This window comes from Lepidochelys kempii, chromosome 3, assembly GCF_965140285.1.
Source record: "Lepidochelys kempii isolate rLepKem1 chromosome 3, rLepKem1.hap1, whole genome shotgun sequence".
NCBI classification, from domain to species: Eukaryota; Metazoa; Chordata; order Testudines; family Cheloniidae; genus Lepidochelys; species Lepidochelys kempii.
Window position 1 is genome coordinate 66,347,218 of NC_136382.1, and position 21,608 is coordinate 66,368,825.

Below are 21,608 nucleotides of genomic sequence, written 5' to 3' on the forward strand. Positions count from 1 at the left end.
AGTGCCATTTCTTTCCTGTGTTTGTTTGGCTTTTCTCCTTGCTTACTCCACCATGGCATGCTGAAAGCTTGTCCTTCTTAGCAATATCTGCAACATAGGACTTCACTTTGCAGTGGGCCAGTAGTATGAAAATGACAAACTTGTCTATTTCTTTGAAAGAATAAAATGTTAAATATTTTACTTTAAAATGGATCAAGGTGTATTTGCTGAATGTTTATTGCTACAAGTAAGTAGCATTAACAGATCTGTTTTCCATAATCCACTGCTGTTTTATAATCATATAATATTAGGGTCTCTGAGAAATACCCTTCAGTCAAGGCTATGTTTGACATTTGAAATATGACAATATTCTTTTTTAAAAGTGAATATAAAATAAAAGCTTTTCAGAAGGAGCAATTTCCTTCAGGGGAAAAAAATCATTTAATGTAGAATTCCATAGCAAAAGCTTACTTTGCTGTTCTCAGCAATTAATAAATTAGCAAGAATAACTTAGGCCTTAAAGTATCTGAAAGTTAATATTAAGTTGAGAAAATTATCTTGCCAAAAACCTTTTCATTGTGAAGTGGGTGATATTTTTCTAGTCTGTTTATAGTTCAGTTGTGATCACAGTTTGATGAGTAATGAAAGTCCTGCTAGCCCTTGGCAGCAAAGGGCAAATATTAAAGTCTGTCCTCGTTTTATCCCAGTTTTCTAGACAATGATAAAATAGACAGCTATTGTGTGTATTACACAGTTCTGAAGGGGTGTTAGAGTACTCGAAGATGGGATAATGTTTAGCATATTAACGAAGGTTGCTCTTTAAAATTAAACACTTATGAACAAATACAGGCTAATGGATTGCAGTTATTCACTGAAATTACTTGATGAATTTTCATGAATAATTCTTGCTGTGTAGCTTGTTTGTGAGCAATTCATGAGGTATTTGAAATCTGATCTGCTTGATCACCTTGGTCTGATTTTGTTCTCTGGCAGAACATCCACTAGAATCAGCTTTCTATTAGAAATGCTCTTGGAAAGGGAAATTAAATTTGCTGTCCACGAATAGCATAAACTTTAAAATTTGCTATTTCCACAGACACACCTGTCATTAAACATGTTTGCTAAAATATTGCTGGAAAGCAAGAACACAGGGTGGAGAGTTAACTAGATTTAAAATGTGAACTAAAATTAGCAGAACACTTTTGCAGTATTTATCCAGCTCTTGAAATTGCTATATTAACACTAATTTATTAAATTATACTGTAGAATTAGTAAATTCCTTCACTACTTCTCTCTCTCCCATCTTAAAAAAAAAAAAAAAAAGGAAGTAGTACCTATTTGTAGCATATTCTACATAGCAATACATGTAGTGTATGTAGTGGTTGTAGAAGAAAATATAGTGTGGCATCCAAGAAACTTGGCTTTAGTATTGGACAGAGGTGGGCAAACTATGGCCGGTGGGCCACATCCAGCCCGCGGGGCCATCCTGCCTGGCCCTTGAGTTTCGGGCCAGGAGGCTCGCCCCTGGCCCCTCCCCTCCTGTTCCCCCTCCCCCGCAGCCTCAGCTCACTGCGCCACTGGCGCCATGCTCTGGGCTGCGAGCTCCTGGGGTAGCGCAGCTGCAGAGCTGCGGCCTGACTCGGTGCTCTGTGCTGCGCAGCTGCCTGTCCCGGTGCAACCGTGCCAACAGCCACCAGTAAGGGGACAAGGGGGGGCAGGGTTGGATAGAGGGCAGGGGAGTTCGGGGGATGGTCAGGGGCTGGGGGTTTGGATGGGGGTCGGGGCAGTCAGAGGGCGGGGAATGGGGGGTTGAATGGGAGCAGTGGTCTGGGAGGGGCAGTCAGGAAGGAGAGTGGGGGTTGGATGGGGCGGCAGGGGGCAGTCAGGGGTGGGGGTTCTGGGGGCTGTCAGGGAGAAGGGGTGGTTGGATGGGGCAGGGGTCCCAGGGGCTGTCACGATGGAGAGGGGAGGTTGGATGGGGCAGGCAGTCTGGGGGGCTGTCAGGGGGCGAGAAGCAGGGGGGGTTGGATAGGGGGCGGGGGCTGGTCCATGCCTGGCTGTTTAGGAAGGCACAGCCTCCCCTACCCGGCCCTCCATACAATTTCAGAAACCCGATGCGGCCCTCAGGCCAAAAAGTTTGCCCACTTCAGTCTAGGATCTTCAGATGACATTGTGTGCTGTTTTGATCAGTTTCCTTTTGATGGTGAAAAATGGGTGACAGAGGGTAGAGGGTGAATACTCAGACAATGGCTGAACTAATTTGAAAAAATAAAAAACGACAAGTATATCAAGTATAAAAGACTTTGGAAAATCTTGAGTTCTTTTGAAATGTTTTAGAGCAATAATGAAGAATGGTCCTAGAAGACAAATTGACAGACTGAGAAACAGAAACATGAATTCCAAACAGCAGTATACTTGTTTTAAAATTGAGCAGTCTGTCTGATATATTTTTTCAAAGAAGCTAACAAATTACCTGATTAAGCCAATTGTATTACCTGTGCTTAGCTACTGTCATGATCAATAGTCGGTATTTCATTTTTCTGAAAAACCAACTAATGATGCTACTACATAGACTCTTTGGGGATAGTTTTAATACATTGAATATATTAAAAATGGGACTATCAAATACACTTGCCAGTCATCAGCCTGACCCATTTTTATGTTGTATCTCCTTCCCCACTCCCTTTTCAGTTATTTTTCTTTAGACTGTGAACTCTTCAAGACAGACTATCTTACTATATGATTTTACAGTGCCTAACATTCCTTAACTATTACAATATAATTAACATCACCCTTATCGTTGAATCAGTACTGGAATTCTAGGGCCAAATTTGTTTTCCAAATGTAAAGATCACACTTTCTACAGATGACTACATATACTGTTTTTATAAAAGATGGACTGTCTGTCATGATTCAGCAAATATTTGACCAGAACCTACCTGGACCATTTTGTTTTGTATCCTTCACTTGTAAAGCCATTACATTTTTAATATGTCTCTCAAAAAGAAAAGGAGTACTAGTGGCCTCAGTGTATTTTCAACTGAATGCATCTGATGAAGTGAGCTGTAGCTCACGAAAGCTCCTGCTCAAATAAATTGGTTAGTCTCTAAGGTGGCACTAGTACTCCTTTTCTCTTTGCAAATACAGACTAACACGGCTGCTACTCTGAAACCTGTTAATATGTCTCTGTAGCTGTCATGTAGTGAAAATGTAAATGAATAGGGAAAACAGTTGTCTAAGTTTAGCTCACCTAATATTTTTAGGTGAAAAGAGCATTTTTCTACTTGTGCTCAGCAGTGAAATGCTTGTCTTCTAGCTTGTGATGTTGGAATCATATTTCACACTTAAAAAGATTTAGAATAAGGACTGTAAATTTGAATGTTTAATCCAAATACGTATCTTTATTATAGGCAGCACTATCAACCTGTACTTAACTTGTCTGACACTTTCCATTATAAGATAGTGTTTTCAGTTGTCTATAACTTTGTCAATCTCTAACTGTTTGGGCTAAAACTTTCAATGCTAGGTGTTTGACTCACACTTACATTTTTGAAAGTTTCAGCACAGTTGTTTCTGAGAATTAGAGGAAAAAATACATTGTCTCACGTGATAAAAATAAGTTTTTGCAACTATTTTGTTGAGAAGCTCTAGTGCTGCCATGCTGTGGATCAAGGACTTGAAATTTGGCAGGGGAGTCACTCTTGTGGCAGGGATGTGCCTTTTGCTTTTCCCATGGAAAAACTGCATGTATGTCCAAGTTAAAGCCTCAAAAAAAATTTGATTCCGTGCATGTTTAGTAGAGCCTTGTTAGTTTGGCAGCAAAATTCTCTGAAGATTCCATCTGTGCTAAATATGCTCCATCCCAGGGCTTTCCCTGCAATTGCCTATGCAACCATAATTCAGTCCCTTTGTGTATCTGCATTATATAAAGTCTTTAAATACACGATCACATATTTTTTTCCATGGGATCTGTCTCAATCAGTACACTGGCAACCTTAATTCTGATATTTTCTAACTTTTGAGGGATTGACTGTGAAACCTTAATTTTCTTCTAAACATAGTGTTTTGCATGCAATATATAAAATAGCATCATTTCATTTTGGCTGTTTTATTTCTTGATCTTTGAGAAATGTCATTCTGGTTAATCTGTTTGAATACTGTGTTGTAACTTGATTCTTGACGCTTATTTACTTTTCCATGACCAGAGCTTTTTTTAGTCAAACATATTTGAGTACTGTGTCTTAACCATAGTAGCTGTCTAGTATTTTAGTCATTGTTGGCTTTCTTGCGTCCTTGCAGAGACTTGCTGCACTCTACCTGAAGAGAAGAAACTCTTAAATGGTAAGTTTTCAGATGGTAAGAATTTGAAGCTTAAACTAAGGAATAGCCAAAGAAGTTAATAGGAGAAGCAACATCTAGTTCAGGGGTTCTCAAATTGGGGGTCGTGACCCTTCAGGGGGTCACAAGGTGGTTACATGGGGGTCGTGAGCTGTCAGCTCCGTGGGGGTGACAGCCCCTAACCCCCATTAAATTAACACCCCAATTTTTAATTTATAAGTGGGGATCACACTCAGAGGCTTGCTTCTGAAAGGGATCACCAATACAAAAAGTTTGAAAACCATTGCTAGCTGGTGAACTCTGCATTATACATTTCAATCTATGGTGTTGCTGCGGTAGAGACAACTGTGAGAATTACAGTTCACAAAATCCTACGTAGGATTTGTGAATTTAGCACTGAAAGATGTTTCACCCTAGAGAAATCTACTTTTGGGTTCTAAAATTCTGAGTACAGCTATAAAAATACAGTCCTGAACTCATCTTCGATGTCTCAATTTATCTGCTCCTGCCCGCTTTGCTGCTTTAGTGATGCTCTGTCCTCCTGTTTGTCATCTCTTATCTGCATATTGTCTTACAATATTCCAGAATAGTTCAGAGTGATGAGTTTGGTAAGGCAAATGGAACAGGCAATATGCATTCTGTTGTAATTAGTTTATTCACAGTCTTTGGAACCTGTTTTATTGAGACACAGAGCAGTTGTCTGGAACATAAGGTTTATCAACAACTCTTGTTACAAAGTGCTGTCAGACTTTTAAGTTGGAAGTGGAAAAAGGGAGTAACCTCAGTTTTAGTAATCATGTGAAAAATGTTCCGTTTTTAACAGTTCATCAGACTTTCTGTCCCATTTTGTTCATTGGAGCATCAGGTTTGGGTACAACTATAGCAGGGGTGCGCAAACTTTTTGGCCCGAGGGCCACATCCGGGTTGCAAAACTTTATGGAGGGCTGGGTAGGGAAGGCTGTGCCTCCCCAAACAGCCTGGACCCTGCCCCCTATACGCCCCTTCCCACTTCCCACCCTCTGACTGCCCCCCTCAGAGCCCCTGACCCATCCAACCCCCCCTGCTCCTTGTCCCCGACCGCCCCTCCCAGGACCCCTGCTCCTAACTGCCCCCTGGGACCCCACCCCCATCCAACCCCCCCACTCACTGTTCCCTGACTGCTCCAATACCTGTCTACACCCCCGCCCCCTGTCAGGCCTCCTGGGACTCCCACCCCCTGTCCCCTGACTGCCCCAACCCCTATCCACACCCCGCATCCACACCCCCTGCCCCTCACCACCCCCCAGGATCCCACCCCCTATTCAACTCCCCTGTCCTCTGACTGTCCCCTCCGCAGAACCTCCTGTCCCCTGGCTGCCCCTCAGTACCCCCGGCCGCTTATCCAACCCCCCTGCCCCCTTACCATGCCGCTCAGAGCGGCAGGAGCTCGCAGCCACGCCGCTGCCCTGCCCGACAGGACAGCACGGGCAGTGCAGCGCACTGAGGCTGCGGGGGAAAGGGAACAGCAGGAGAGGGGTCGGGGGCTAGCCTCCCCGGCCAGGAGCCGGGCAGGACGGTCCCGCGGGCCATAGTTCGCCCACCTCTGAACTATAGTGATCCAAATTCTCTTCTGCCTGTGCACTACCTTCTGCCAACTGTGAATTGTTGCTTGTTAAAGTCATATCAGACATCTCAAATGACTTCACTAAGGCATTCAGGGGTTCAGCTTCACTAATACACGACATATATTGCAGTACACGGATACATGTGGAAAAGTAGCTTATGCCATGAATAGGCCCGTTGAAGACAATGACATTACAATACTTGTGGCGTAGAATACTAGTCAGTGTTAGCAAATGTGGCGTAGTGGGGTTTGATAGAAGTGGATGAATAATTTAGAGCATGTGAAATGCAGAGTTGTCAAGGAAAATTCTATTTTTAAAATAAGTCTCAACTGTAAGATATTTAACTCTTTTGGATAAAAACTGCGTTCCACAAACATAATTAGAAAGATCAAGATTAACATGGTAATGATTTATTTTTTTAGGTCATCTTCAAAGTTCTATTCTTGCTATAGCTTCATTTGTAATCCAGACAAATTCATTTTTGTTATATATGCATGGAGTTACAGAACCCACAAATATCACACCAGAATTGTTATCTTGTTTGCTGGTGTGTATATATAATTCTCACCACGATATACTTTCTAAATTTAACTGGAGTTTGATTCTTCTCTCTCCCTCCCCCCTCCCCCGCCTAATTTATAGCTTGTTAAGTACAGCGTTTTTAATAATATGGTATCAGTGTTTCCATGAGGGCGTCAGTTGGGAAGCAAGCCTCAGATTTACTGGGTGGTGGCTCTTCTTTTGGAAGAGTGTTCTTTTTTAGCCCCATCTGCTTTGGCAGCTGCTGTACCACCTATGGTATATACAAATTTAGGAGCAGTGCATAAGGATTTGCATTTATTTCGCACATGGTGTTCCCTCCTTGGTTAGTCATAGGTTTGTAAGGCCAGAAGAGACAGTTATGACCTAGTACAGAGGTCGGCAGCCTTTCAGAAGTGGAGTGCCGAGTCTTCATTTTTTCACTCTAATTTAAGGTTTTGCGTGCCAGTAATACATTTTAACGTTTTCATAAGGTCTCTTTCTATAAGTCTTTAATATATAACTAAACTATTGTTGTATGTAAAGTAAATAAGGTTTTTAAAATGTTTAAGAAGTTTGATTTAAAATTAAATTAAAATGCAGAGCCCCCCGGACCAGTGGCCAGGACCCGGGCAGTGTGAGTGCCACTGAAAATCAGCTCGCGTGCCGCCTTTGGTATGCATGCCATAGGTTGCCTACCGCGATCTAGTAGTTTGATCTCCTGCATGACACACACAACTTAATTTCATCCAGCAATTTCTGCATCAAGTCCAAAATATCTGGTTGAACTAGAGAACCTGTTTGATGATGATGATTGATTTAAATGGGAAAATGAATACACTCCCTAGTTACTTATCCTTGTCCATTATGCATAACCATCTCTCGTTAACATGGTTTGTTTTTAATGCATCTGAAACTGATTTTGAAATTTAAAAAAATGGGCACTTCTATCTGGAAGGGATGCATGATAGATCAGAACATGCTCTGTTCAAGGTAATCTTTGTTCTTGTCATGAAAGTGTGTAAGACAGTTCTGGCTATACATCAAGCTAATTTTAGGAAAACATCACATTGGTTACTCAGGAGAGTGGTCTTGCCTGACATAAAATCCTTGCTCTTGTTTTGATAATAACCAGCCATCCACAGCAATAACCATTGCTTCCCAACTCTATTTTAACCCTTCTGCCTAGAGTGTTCCACCAGAAATCCTGCCCTCCACTTGGTGTCATGGACCACATAACATTTCAGGTTGTTCATTTTTCGCCATGCCCACAATGACGCAGTTCAGCTTCTTTTTAGCATCAGTGTTTAGGAAGAAGAATTGAAATCACTTTAACCTATGTTCTCATTTCAGATTGTTGCCTGAATATTATTCTCTCTGTCAGCGATCAGTATTGTTGCTCTCCAAGCAAACTGAATAGTGATTGTTCTCACTATTAGTTTCTCAGACTTTGGTCAAGGTCATTGTGATTAAAAAGTAGAAAAACACTAAAATGAAAGCTGTTTATGAAAGCAGCTAGCTGAATACTACAAAGATCTTGAGCAGGATGCTTAGTGTAAAGCAAGATTTAAAATGCCTGAAAGTTTCTGCTTGTCTTACTGATGTTAAAGCTGAATTAGTGTATGACATTAAGTTACATACCTGAAAGTCACATTTTATTTTATTTTTATTTTTGGAACTCTAAACGTGGGTAAGTTATCTGGGTAACTTGGGTCAGCATTCTAATGCTTTGAAAATTAAAGTAAAATATAAGAGACAGTTAAAGAATATGCTTATACATATAGCTACAATTACATACCACTGGTTTCTTAGACCATATTGCACAAACAGATGCTAATTCCGTGGGAAGCTCATACACCAAAGTTTTTTGTGATGTACCAGTTGCATGAAAATCAAGAATATGTGAAGTGGAAATTTTTGGGGGGTTGGAGTTCATTTCTCGGGGGGCAATTGCTAAAAAGCTTGTGGCTGCCCAATTACCAATGGAAATGCAAACACCAGGTATCGAGGAGCTATAGCTATTGCATGCATTTAATTTTAAAACTTTCTGGATTTCATTCCTACTAGGAATAGATGTTAACACTCTTGGATGCGTGAATATCAATGCAAATGTGTTAATAAATTCTGATGGGTTTTTTTGTAGGCATGCTTCCTAAAAATAAAGTATTGGATACTTCTTCCAAAGATTTAACTCCAAGGTACTGGTCTATATTCTTATAGTACACTTTTTCTACACATTTTGTTAAATAGTGTATACTGTTAGCAAATACAGAGTACTGTCTAATCCATAAAGCTCAAAGTGCTTTATGAAGGTGGGTATGTGTCATTATCACATCTTACAGATAGGGAAACTCATGCTCAATTAACTTTAAATGTTTTACTCGAGGTCCTACAGTGAGTCCGTAGAAATGTGGGAGAATAAAATGTATATTTAGCGACTTTGCACTAGTCTCTGCCCTATGCTGCCTCCTACATAAATATAAAGTTAGTTCTTGATTCAGGATTCCTCCCCATTTGTGTTTTTCTACAGTGCAATAAATATTACTTACTTGAATTTTTCTACATTTGAATAGTATCCAGTATTTATTTTGTTAAAGTATGGAATTTTCTGATATTACATTTTTTAAAGGATAATGGGTAAGGATAATACACTTTGAACTATACCCACCAGTGTATGATGCTGTGGAGGTTCCCTGTGCAGGAGTACTGATGCAGTTCTGCGGCACGAGGGAAGATTGGCTCCATATACGCTAGTGTAGAATGGGAACAGAATACAATGGAATATACAAGAAGTGGCCAGTGAGACTCTGATGACATTGATCTAATTGCTAAAAGCCCAAGGAACAGTGACTGCAGGGGGCTGTTTGCAAGTTGGGGTTGATTCCATTCCCACAACCACTTCATTTTTCTCCTTTTCCTAGTCTACCTCAGGGTTTGTGCAATAAGTTGTGAATCCTATCACTTGGTATGGGGACTGAGGTAAATAGGGAAGAGAAGACAACTCAGACAAACTACAAAAAGAACTAATCTACTTGCAAACACTCTCATTTGCAGTAAGTTTCAGGGCTTTGCTTTCTTGTCCGTTAGTCTAAAAGATGAATACAATAATGTAAGATTAAACTCAAATTCCTGTTGGAACTTAAATAATGTATATCTAATACGTAGACATATTGTATATCAAATACTGAGTCATCCATCCTAGAAAAGGGACAGGATCCATGGAAATGAAAATAGGGGTGAGAGTAGTGATATTTATTCTACATGGCCAAAAGAGTCCTCTTAAATGATTTCTGTTCATCCAAAGAATGAACTGCTCACTTTACTCAAATGTCTTTCATCAATAGCCAGTTTCTTTAAACCAGTCATGTGCAATTGTATACACATTCATACAGTTAGTGCAAAGTTTGTACGCATTCTTGCTTAATCGTACTTTCTAATAATATGCTAACTAGTGATGGATAACTAGAGTTCCCGTTTTTTAATGTTTGAATATCCTTTCTTAAAATAATCAGTTTGAGACTTCTCGTCAGGATATAAAAATATATATTGGTATATTATTTCATAGAAAGGTCTGCTTGGAAATTCTTGACATTTAAATGTATTGTTTGCCCACAAGATTAATTCCTTTTTTTTCCTTATTATTTTACAGCTATGATTGGTTCCAAACAGATCATTTGGTCACTGTTGTCATATATACTAAACAAAAGGTAAATGCATTTTATCAAAATAAAAGAACCATGAAATCTTACTGTGAATATGACCAACTGATTTAATTGGGGATTGGTCCTGCTTTGAGCAGAGGGTTGGACTAGATGACCTTCTGAGGTCCCTTCCAACCCTGATATTCTATGATTCTGTGAACTATGTTCTATGAGTTCTTCAGCCTTGTTCTTATGTTCAAAAAGTATTTGAAATTAAATTGAAATAATTTCCTTTTCTGTATAAGGGGATGAATTCAGAAATGGTGATAGTTGACCATCAAGATGGTAGACTGAGAGTAGACAGCATTCTGAGGGATTATTCCTATCTCTTGCATATTGGTAAGTGCTTTAGTTTTGCTTTGGAAAACATTAAAATTGAATTCTATTGAGAGTTTAATTTTACTCCTCCCCTGTCTCCCCCCCCCCCATCTAGTAGTTAGTGCATTTGTGTATTTTTATATCTTATGCTTCTACATTTCCCATCATCATGTTCCTATTACGCCTCTGGCATTTAGGGCAATGACGAAGTTCCTCCACTCCTGTCTGTTTCTGGCAAGTCTTTCAGTGGTTCCCCAGCTTTGCCCCAGGTTTTTCAGTTCAGTTTCCACCAGCGTGGATTTGATTTAAATCAAATTGATTTAAATCACTAGTCAGGAAGACTCGATTAAACATTGATTTCTACATAAAAGTGCATTCTTGTTGGTTGTTATAACCTTAATACATATTCTTCACAACTCAGAGATAGATGTAGGTTTTATTTTTAGAAGGTACACACTATACATTTTTAAGTGATTGATTTTGAAAACTTTTCTGATTAATTTTACAATTATATCAGAAAACGAATGATTGTTTTCTTATTTCATTTACCAAAGGTAATTGAAGCAGATATTTATGAAGTCATTGGGAGGTGAACTATCTCCAATTCAACAGGTTAATCATTAATATTTGGAGGATTTTCTTGCCATGTTGTATTAGGAGGAGAACATCACCAGACAGACATTTAAATTGTTTTATTTAATTAAAACAATAATGCTATGTATTCTGGATTTTTTTCTTCAAAAGCAACATATAACATTTTAACAAAACAAGCATATGAATTTTTGAATTTAAACATTCAAGTTTTTTAAAATAAGGTTTGATTTTGTTAAAATTGTGTTTAACTAAAATAGTTAAATGAAATATTTAAAAAAAACAAAACAACCAAACTTAAATCGACTATGTCAGCCAGGTCAACATGAGAAACTTGAAATGTTGGCTTCCACAGCTAACTCAGTCGTCTTCACCTTCACTTTCCTGTTTGTTCATAATCTGGAAAAGAAAAACAAGCTTTCCTGCTTTTTCGAGTCCCAAATGATTTCTCAATTTGGAATGAATTAGTCCAAAGGAAGAAAATATTCTTTCTACACCGACAGAAGAACTTACTACTGTTAAAAGTGAGATTATCACTTCAACAGTCTCTGAATCCAAGTGCTTAGGTGATTTCCACCAGTTCACTGGTGTGACTTTCTTTAAAACATCAGCAGCAAACATATATTTCTTGAATGGTTCACCTTTAGTTCTGAAGTTTATTATAGTTGGCATTATGGAGGGATGATTGCTGGATGTCCATGTCATAGCCAACTTCATCAGCAGTTAAGGTTTGACCCTGGTACCAAGTATTGAGAATATTTGCAAGAAAATGAGCTGGGGATAGTGCTTGTCCCATTTGGTTTTTTTAGTGCTTGTAATTTAATTCTGTCATTGCATATTTCTCTTTTTAGGATCTCACTCGGTTCCTTCCAAATTTCAACAGTGTCAGCAATAAAACAGCTATTTCCCTGCATTTTGTTCAAGGCTACAGAAATAGGCTTCAGGGTACTCAGCATGTGTTCAACATGTCTCTTAAGCCCAATGTTGAGAATCCTGGCTGTGACAGTGCCATCCATTTTTTCATGATTTTGTTCCCAAACTGTCATCAGATTAGGCCAGTTCTTGATACAGTGCTCAAAATAGTCCACTACTGAGTTGCATCCCATGTCTTGTGGGAGGGTTAGCTTGGTTCCTCCCACTTTTTTCAGAGCAGCTGCTGCAAAGTGGTTGTTACGGAAATATATTGTAATTTCAACAACATTAGCCTTTATTTCTGGAACACTGAAGTCTTTGGCTAGGAGGTGCGTCAAATGAGCACTGCAACCGTATGTTGTTAGCTTGGGACTCTCTTCTAAATTTGGTTTCATCTTGGATCCATTTGCATCATTGTGACCAAGCTGCGTACCAGACATTTGAATTTTTTTTCAGTTTGTTATAGCTTTTACTGCTACTTCTTGTAAGTATTCTGCTGTGTGTGCATTTCTTGATGTATCAATTGTTTCTGCAAGGAAGCCATTCCCTTCTTCTGTCACACTAGCATATAAAACAAGATCATTGTGGACATTGTTCCACCCATCAAGACTCAGATTAACAATTTCACCCTCTAGACCTTTTGCACACTGCTCAATTTCTCTTTCATACACTTTATCCAGCAATTTGCCTGCAACATCTGCTTTGTTGGATGGACTGTATCCTGGTCTTAATGACTGAACCATGTTAATGAAGTTAGGGTTCTCAATCATAACGAAAGAAGCATTTGTTGCATAAACTAACTGGGCAATTTTTTCATCAATTACCTCTTTTTGTAATCTGCTGGTTCTTATCACAAGCTTATCTATGGAGGTTTCTGGATGATGGAGCTGCTTTTTTTTCTTTTTGCTACAGGAGATATACTGTGGCTATGTGACACACATGATGTGACTGAAACACTACCATTAGCAGATCACTCTGAACGACAGAAAATGACGGTGATCTTGAAGGTGGATAGTCTTCAGAATCCTGCATGTTGAGGATGGATTCTCCTCAACAAAATAAGTCAATTCAGTTATTTAATTGTTATTACCATACTGCTCATTTAGTATTATTCATTGCATTCACTGACACTCAGTACTACTTTAAAGGTGAAATTGTAAAAGGAAGATCTTATTTCAGCTCTTTATTTTGTATCAAAACTGCATCTAAAATGATAGTACCATGGAGTAACAACTATATTTTTTGCTCAAACATGAGAATTCAAGAAGAGTCCAGAAGGCAGATAGGCAGTCCTTAAGAAAGAAGTATGAAATAAAAAAGTTAACCAACCTGAAGACGCTACACATTCCTTTCATCATCTTTGTCAAGGTTCCTCCCCTACTCTGAACTCTAGGGTACAGATGTGGGGACCTGCATGAAAAACCTCCTAAGCTTATCTTTACCAGCTTAGGTCAAAACTTCCCCAAGGTACAAAATATTCCACCCGTTGTCCTTGGATTGGCCGCTACCACCACCAAACTAATACTGGTTACTGGGGAAGAGCTGTTTGGACGCGTCTTTCCCCCCAAAATACTTCCCAAAACCTTGCACCCCACTTCCTGGACAAGGTTTGGTAAAAAGCCTCACCAATTTGCCTAGGTGACTACAGACCCAGACCCTTGGATCTTAAGAACAATGAACAATCCTCCCAACACTTGCACCCCCCCTTTCCTGGGAAATGTTGGATTAAAAAGCCTCACCAATTTGCATAGGTGACCACCGACCCAAACCCTTGGATCTGAGAACAATGAAAAAGCATTCAGTTTTCTTACAAGAAGACTTTTAATAAAAATAGAAGTAAATAGAAATAAAGAAATCCCCCCTGTAAAATCAGGATGGTAGATATCTTACAGGGTAATTAGATTCAAAAACATAGAGAACCCCTCTAGGCAAAACCTTAAGTTGCAAAAAAGATACTCAGACAGAAATAGTTATTCTATTCAGCACAATTCTTTTCTCAGCCATTTAAAGAAATCATAATCTAACACATACCTAGCTAGATTACTTACTAAAAGTTCTAAGACTCCATTCCTGGTCTATCCCTGGCAGAAACCAGCATATAGACAGACACACAGACCCTTTTGTTTCTCTCCCTCCTCCCAGCTTTTGAAAGTATCTTGTCTCCTCATTGGTCATTTTGGTCAGGTGCCAGCGAGGTTACCTTTAGCTTCTTAACCCTTTACAGGTGAGAGGAGCTTTCCCCTGGCCAGGAGGGATTTCAAAGGGGTTTACCCTTCCCTTTATATTTATGACAATCTTCAACGCAGTTTCCTCCTGAGAAGGAACACTTCTCATGATGTTGTTTCATGCGGGCAGCCAGGCCTTGCATTTCTTTGTTGCACTGTTTGCATTTTACATGCATGCCTGTCTTACCCACAGGTAGAGGAACTTCATTAAAATATTCCCCAACGGGGTCTCTTTTACGGCCTGCTGCCATTATACATTTTCTCTTCTAGTGAGAGAATGGTATGATAGATCTCAAATCAGTGATGGTCATTGAATTTTTTGAAACTTTGCACTTCTAGAGAGAGGTAAGGGATTGAGTACAAATTTGCAGAGGGACAATAGGGTTGAGGTCTGTTATTTCTCACCTCTATATGTTTGTTTGTTTATTTTAAAACATTTTTGCTGTTAACAAGCATGTTATCTCTGGAGACAAATCCACAGTTTGAGAACTGCAAAACTAAGCAGTATCTTGTAGTATCATCAGTATCTCTGATGGTATCTTCTAGACTGAGCACTGAGTCCCATTGGGTAGATAGATTATTTAGGTTAATCTTTCTATGCAGAAGACCATAAGATTGGGTCCCTAATCCATGAAGTATTGAAACTCATTTACAAAACTTTTCTTAAACATTACATTCATATATTGTTTCATACTATAGAATTAGAATTTATAATCCCTATTCCATGATGAGATATCTTTGAGCTATAATGTATCTTAATTAAAACTATCTTTAGACAGGGTTTTTCCTCAAAAAATCCGATTTAAATAAATATCAATTCCCCTCCCCCCCCCCCCTTTAAAATCATTGATTTTTATCCAGGCTGGCTTCTACAGCTCTTAGCCATATTGTTTTCAGGCGGTCTCATTTTCGCTTGCCTTCAGGTGTCTATCTTATTGCTACTCTGGTGATGGAATCAGTTTTCATCCGAAGCGCATGACCAATACATCTCCAACGCCTCCTGGAAATGATGGTGCTCAGATCCTCTTGGCTGCACTGTGTCAATAGATCTTGGTTTGAGATTGTTCTGGGCTAAAAGATATATGGAGGATTTTTCTGAGGCAGGTTGTATGGAATGAAGGCTGTATGGACACGTACTTTCTCATTCCCCAGCATTCTGCACTATAAAGTAGTGTTGAAAGTACGTAGCTCTGATAAACTTAAGTTTGGTTTTGGTGTTGTGTTTTGATGATTTCCAGACTGTATTTAAGCTCCTGAAGTTGTTCCTGGCTTTATTGATTTTGTTCTGGATGTCCTGGCTACATTTCCCATACAAGATGTTAATTTATATCATGATACTCCTGGAGTTTAAGTAAATTGTGACATTTGTCACCTTACAAATATTAATTTACAGTGAATACTTACCTTTTTGCCATCTAAAGTTCTTTGTATTGTTCTAAGCTATATGGAATGAGCTGTAATAACAAAAACTTAAAATGCTTTTTTGAATCACTTCACGGTAAGTGAATAATGCTGTGATTGAGTGCATGGATGGGCCGCACTGAGAAGGCCATACTCAGGGCAGACTGCAAGAAATAAGGCAGAAAAGCCCCAGAACTGATGGTTTATTCTAGGTTCATCAAATTAGTAACAAAAGAGTTGTAGTACTACACTAGTTAGCAAGAAGCCAAACACAGTCCCCTTTAGGCATAACAGCCCTTGGCTCCCATCTAGACAACCAAGTCTAATATAGTGAGAGGTTACTGAAAATGCTATTCACTATACTTAGTTCTACCAATCCCAAAGGGTCAGACACTTACCCTCAGGTGAATGTGAATCTCAGATCTTGTCCAAAAATCACGCTGTCAGGCAATCCTTAACTAAATCTAAGATTTATTAAAAGGAAAAAGAAAGAGGAGAGTTATAAATGGTTTAAAAGATCAATATGCATACAAATGAGTGTAAAGTCCTTAGGTCAGTTTCATAGCAGAGATGGTAAGGCTGTTGATTTGTAAAAGTCTCTCTGGAATCAATTCAAAGGGTTATAGTCTAATAGGTAGTTAAGGTGTAGAGTCTATTAAACTTTTTTTCCATGAGAATTCCAGGGTAATCCAAGTCTCCCTGGAGATCTCGGTGCTATGGCTTAGACCTTTCCTGTTAAAGTTTAAGCAGGCCTGAGATGAAAGGATCAGGCCCGAGGTTTCACTTCTATAGCTCTCTAGCAGGCTGACAAGCCTCCTCACAGCAATCATCACAGCAGGGCCTCCCCCCACCCCATCCCCGAGGAAGAATAGGCAATGCAGCTTGCCTGTGTACCTTTGCTTTGAAGCTAATCTTCTATTTCTTATGCATACACAAGTAAACTAAGTTTCAGAGTAGCAGCCGTGTTAGTCTGTATCCGGAAAAAGAAAAGGAGTACTTGTGGCACCTTAGGGACTAACAAATTTATTTGAGCCTAAGCTTTCGTGAGCTACAGCTCACTTCATTGAATGCATGCTCAAATAAATTTTGTAAGTCTCTAAGGTGCCACAAGTACTCCTTTTCTTTTTACAAGTAAACTAGTTACTCTCATTCTCATAAGGCAATTAGCCAGCCCTCCATTATAACATAGTTTGTTAAACTGAGGGCAATGTAGATAATGTGTTCCTGCAGTATCTCACATCTTTGATCTTAAAGTTAACTGAACTATTCACATACATAATGTAAGGCAATTAAGACATGAAAAGCAATGAGTATGTAGAAGCTAATTTGGCTACGTTTACACTTCTAACAGGATATTGGTAAACAGACAAATACACTTAGCATCTACACTGGATTTCTATTACTATAAATTAACAGGTTAGTGATTGCTAGTCTAGTACATCTCTTTGAAATTCACATACAAGGGAATTGACTGGATACAATAGTAATGCCTCTTAAGTTGTTATGGGTCATACACAGGTTGGCTGGTCTGTCAGCGTCACAGATGCTGATAACTATAGAAGGAGAAGGCAATTTGATTTCCAATTGTATCTAAATAAGAGGATGTGCATTTTCTTCATTTTAGAGCTGAGTTATGCAGTTCAAGAGGACATTACTGGTAAGGTGTTTCCTTCCTTCCTGTTCTCTACCCTATTAATGTCAAAACATGGAAACTTAAGTCTATCTACTTTGTTCTGCTCTTCTCCATCTGGCTAGCACATATTAAACAGATAAATAATACCTTTGCCTATGAATAATGCTTTGACACAGCATGCTATTTTGAACAGTCAAACAAAACTTAATTTTTTCCAGTATTTTTGTATTTGAAGCCACAGGAATTAATGTATCATTTTCAAGGGATTTTGCATGGCACTAATGTCATGCTAACATTAAGAATATAGTTCTTAATAGATCTGTAGAACAGTATTTCAAAAGAAAATATAATTATGTCAGGGAAAATCTTGGTGTGCTGGGAGTGAGCCTCCATATTTTTTCTGCATACATGTATCGTTTATAATAAGGGACTCTCCGTAAAATTAGACCAATATTCAGTAAAGTAGTTGGAGAGTGAACATAGTGTGTATGGATTTTTAAAAAGTGTTCTATATAAGAGTCGTATAGGGCCAGCTGCCTTCCTGAACTGTCCGCTTTCTTGAGTCATCACAATGGATGCTCAAGTTTTAAAGTGAATACATCTAGATGCCTTGGAAATATTTAAGACAGAATTTCAGCATTATTCTGGTCCCCTGAAGCATCTTTAAAATGTGTTTCTTAGTGATTAGAAACATATTCTGCAGTATATTTGCATACAGGACTTTGCATTAGATTGGATTAATCAGTTTTTGAAATTAATCTGCATATTAAAATAGTCATAAAATAGAGGGGCTTGTCACTTATGCACTACAGAAAAAGTGGTACTATTTATCAATAATTGGTAACTCTGAAATCATAAGCATTAACTTTTTGACCAGAAGAGCAAAATGTAGTTACTAAATATACAGTAGATGCTTTATTAGTCATGCATACTAAGCTATTGTTTTTAATAATACACTGAAACATGTCAAGGAAGTCTGGAAGTACATTTCATTTGACATTTTAGTGTAGCAGAGTAATTTTGTATTTTTTTTTGAGAGATTATTAGATACTAGCCCTTGCTGAACTTAAGGACAATGAAACTAAATAAAATAACTTTCTTCAAAATTTCACCAGAATTCTTTTTCTTTTTTTTTTTTTAAGTACACATTGCTGAAAAAGTGGGAAAAGTGGAGATTGTCCTGAAGAAAAAAGATAATATTCCTTGGAGTAAACTGGGACAGCCACTCGAGAGTCATAGTTCATTTATCAAGTGCACAGACAGAGGTAAATAGTCTCATTTGTTATACAGGACAGTGCGTTTCTCTTCTCAACCACATTTGAGGCAAGTACCTTCCAAACATATTTTACCAACTGGTCCAAAACAGGATTCCCAAGGAATGGGGGACAGAAATGTGTTGTCTCCCTTTTGTCTTTTATAGTCATGCCTTCAGCCTAATGTAAAGAGTTTTCTGGTTGAGAGTATTACTCCTAAGGAAATTCTGTGCCAAAAAATAAAAATTATGTGCACAATATTTTAAAATGCTGCCAAATCTGCACATTTTGTTAGTAAATAAATGTGGCTCTAGCATGGCAGAGGGAAGCACAGGTCACTGGCTGCATTGAGGTGGGAGATTACCCTGAGGGTGGGAGCGTCAGGGTAATCTCCCACCTCCCCCGGTACAGGGCCTCTGCAGTGAGGCTGCACCCGACCCTGACACAGCTCCAGAAACATCCTGGGGCCCTGCCCTCTGCGCCAGGTGCACCAGGTGTGGGTGGGCTGGCTCAGCCCGGCAGGATCCAAGTGTGGAGGGGCTTAGAATGGGGGGATCCAGGTGTAGGGTGACAGGTTTCTGTGTGGGGCAGTCTGGGTGCGGGTGACTCAGTAGGAGATCTGGATGCACAAGGGCTCGTTGTGGGGTTCCATGTGCAGGGGCAATGGGACTTCACAGGGGATCCAGGTGAGTGAAGGTGGTTGGGTCTCAGCAGGGGGGGTCTGGGTGTGGGGGGCTCATCAGAGGGGTCCAGGTTTAGTGGGGTAGGGCTTGTCAGGGTGATAGTTCAATGGCCCTACTTAACAGGGGAGCCCCAGGTGCTGCCAAGGGGATGCCGCATACCTGGCTCCCGCTTCCCACCGCAATTCGCCAATCTCCTTTTCTTCCCCATTTCATCCCACTGCCCCATCCCCGCTCTTCACTTCCACATTCCCCTTCCCCTGCCCTATTCCACCCCTCTTCCTGCCCCACCATGGGCACTCACTGTTACACAGAAAACAGGAGGGCTCTCAGCACACACAAGGGGAGCACGACTGGCACTAGGACCCAGGAAGTGGCGTTCAGTTGCAGAGTCAGCAGAGCTGAGATGCAGCCTCCTTCAGCTGGGCAGCTCTGCACTTGTAGAAATGAAGCTGGGGGCGGGGACAGCAGACAGCACATGGGAGAGCCAGCAGGTAGCAGCTTGGACCATTCTGCCAGTGTTGGATCTCATCATAATACCTCTGTTTCATATCTACTTGAGAATACCTAAGTGGACACTGACATCCCAGTAGAATAAGCAATGCAGGGAATATTGCATTTGGGTGATGGATGATCTCTGGGCCTCTTGGTTGTAGTGGTAGTCTGATGGTAACTGTCAGCTAAGGAATGGATTTCTAAATGCCTTCAGCTCCAAACTGTGGTGACTGCAGATACATCTCTTTTGGGATAGTGAGATCATGCGGATAGACGCTGTGCCCAGGGAACTGGGTGTTTTGAGGGTGGGGCTCAAATTGCCTTTTTTTCTTGAAATCCGTCTTGCCAATGCTTAAACTGTTTTGTGGTGTGCTGATTGGCCCATATTGACCCCTCTGCATGCCTCTGTTCAAAAGTTACTTGTTTTGAGATCATCTTGTTTCATTTGGCAGAAAAATGGTGGGTTATCATGAATTAAACAAAGGTAGATTAATCTCTTTGAAGCCTCTTTGCCTCATCATGTGGTGCTTTACTCTTTGATCCTTCCTATCCCAAAATTAAGAGCCCTGGTGTCCTGGAATATTAATGCGGTCTGACAAAGCCAGTGGAAAGCTACTTTTGAGGTATTCAGTATCTCTGAGCTTATGTTTCTTATGTGAAACCTCATTTTCCTGATGGTAGTGAGTTCAGCTTTAGAATCTGTTGACTGTTCCTCCCTGAGATCAGATTTTATAAATACAAGAGATGGTGCTCATAGCAAGAAAACTTGTCTCAATTTTACAAGTGGAGATAGCTCCGATTAACCAAATTATCCGCTACCTGGAATATAACCTGAGTTGTTAACCTTCCTTTTTAATATTTCTGAACAATACATTATTAAAATAAAATGGAATGTTTAAAAAATGAAGAAATATCCTCACAGACCACGGTCATTTTACAGATGACCCTATGAATGAAACCAGGGGAAGGGATAACTATAGGCTGGTTGCAGAGGTCCCAGTCTGAATCAGAACAATTGCAACAATTTTTGAAGACCTATTCCACAGATGTACTGAGACACAAGTGTTTTTGACTCCAGCATGATATATGTAAAGTCACACAAGGCGCAAGTTGTGATAAATGGGGAGGGGAGGGGAATGCATAGCTCCCTTTTATGGACATGCAGCCATCCAGTAGCTATAAAATCCTTCTTGGTAGCTGTTCTCTAATGGCTCTGCCTGGAAAGGGTTAAAAAGTCTCACTGCTATGCATAGGTAAAAGGAAGTGAGTGGGCACCTGGCCAAAAGAGCCAATGGGAAAGCTGATTTCTTTTTTTTCCCCTCTTTCTCATCTCTTCCCTGAAGATGAGGTGAAAGGACTTGGGGGTACCCCACAGAAAGGAATTCCCAAGCCTTCCTGGGCTCTCAAAGGGGTTCTGTGCTTGGGTGGTGGCAGCATCTACCCTTCCAAAGCCAAAGAGAAGCTGTAACCTTGGGAGTTAAATACAAGCCTGGAGTGGCCAGTATTAATTTTTAGAATCCTTGCTGGCCCCCAGCTTCTGCACTCGAAGTGCCAGAGTGGGGAATTAGCCCTGACACAAGTATTCCAGGTAGTTTAAAGAAAAGGAGGACTTGTGGCACCTTAGAGACTAACAAATTTATTTGAGCATAAGCTTTTGTGAGCTACATTAGCTCTTCATTGGATGCATGCCAGGTAGTTTAGTTAATCAGAGCTGTCTGCACTTTAAAATTGTTGTTTTTTTTCTGTGAGGAGTTTTCTGGTTATTTTGTGGCTTAAATTGCATTGATTTGAAAGAAGCGTGCTGTGTCTATGGGATTCCCCCATTTCTAGGGTTGGAAGAAAGGAAAGAGAATCTTGAAAACAATTTTAGGAGTCTCAGAATGAACGCTTCTAAACACCTCTGATATAGTTTGCAGAAAAAACCTTCAAGATCTAACCACCTGACTCTCATAACCCTAA

General features: G+C 39.8%; 1 protein-coding gene across 5 annotated transcripts in view; it reads left to right on the forward strand.

Annotated features, from left to right (window-relative positions):
• The window catches only part of CYB5R4 (cytochrome b5 reductase 4), an 82,741-nt gene that overhangs the window by 13,570 nt on the left and 47,563 nt on the right, over window positions 1-21,608 (forward strand). For 2 of the 5 annotated variants that reach the window (XR_012157984.2, XM_073336568.2), the window contains exons 5-10: window positions 4,279-4,320; window positions 8,584-8,638; window positions 10,090-10,147; window positions 10,387-10,480; window positions 17,213-17,245; window positions 18,364-18,486. Coding sequence is in view for 4 of the 5 variants with exons in the window: in XM_073336568.2 (XP_073192669.2) it covers window positions 4,279-4,320; window positions 8,584-8,638; window positions 10,090-10,147; window positions 10,387-10,480; window positions 17,213-17,245; window positions 18,364-18,486 (405 nt within the window). In the remaining variant the exon portion in view is untranslated. The remainder of the gene's footprint in view (window positions 1-4,278; window positions 4,321-8,583; window positions 8,639-10,089; window positions 10,148-10,386; window positions 10,481-17,212; window positions 17,246-18,363; window positions 18,487-21,608) is intronic. The other 3 variants (XM_073336569.2, XM_073336570.2, XM_073336572.2) reach the window with 3 other exon arrangements.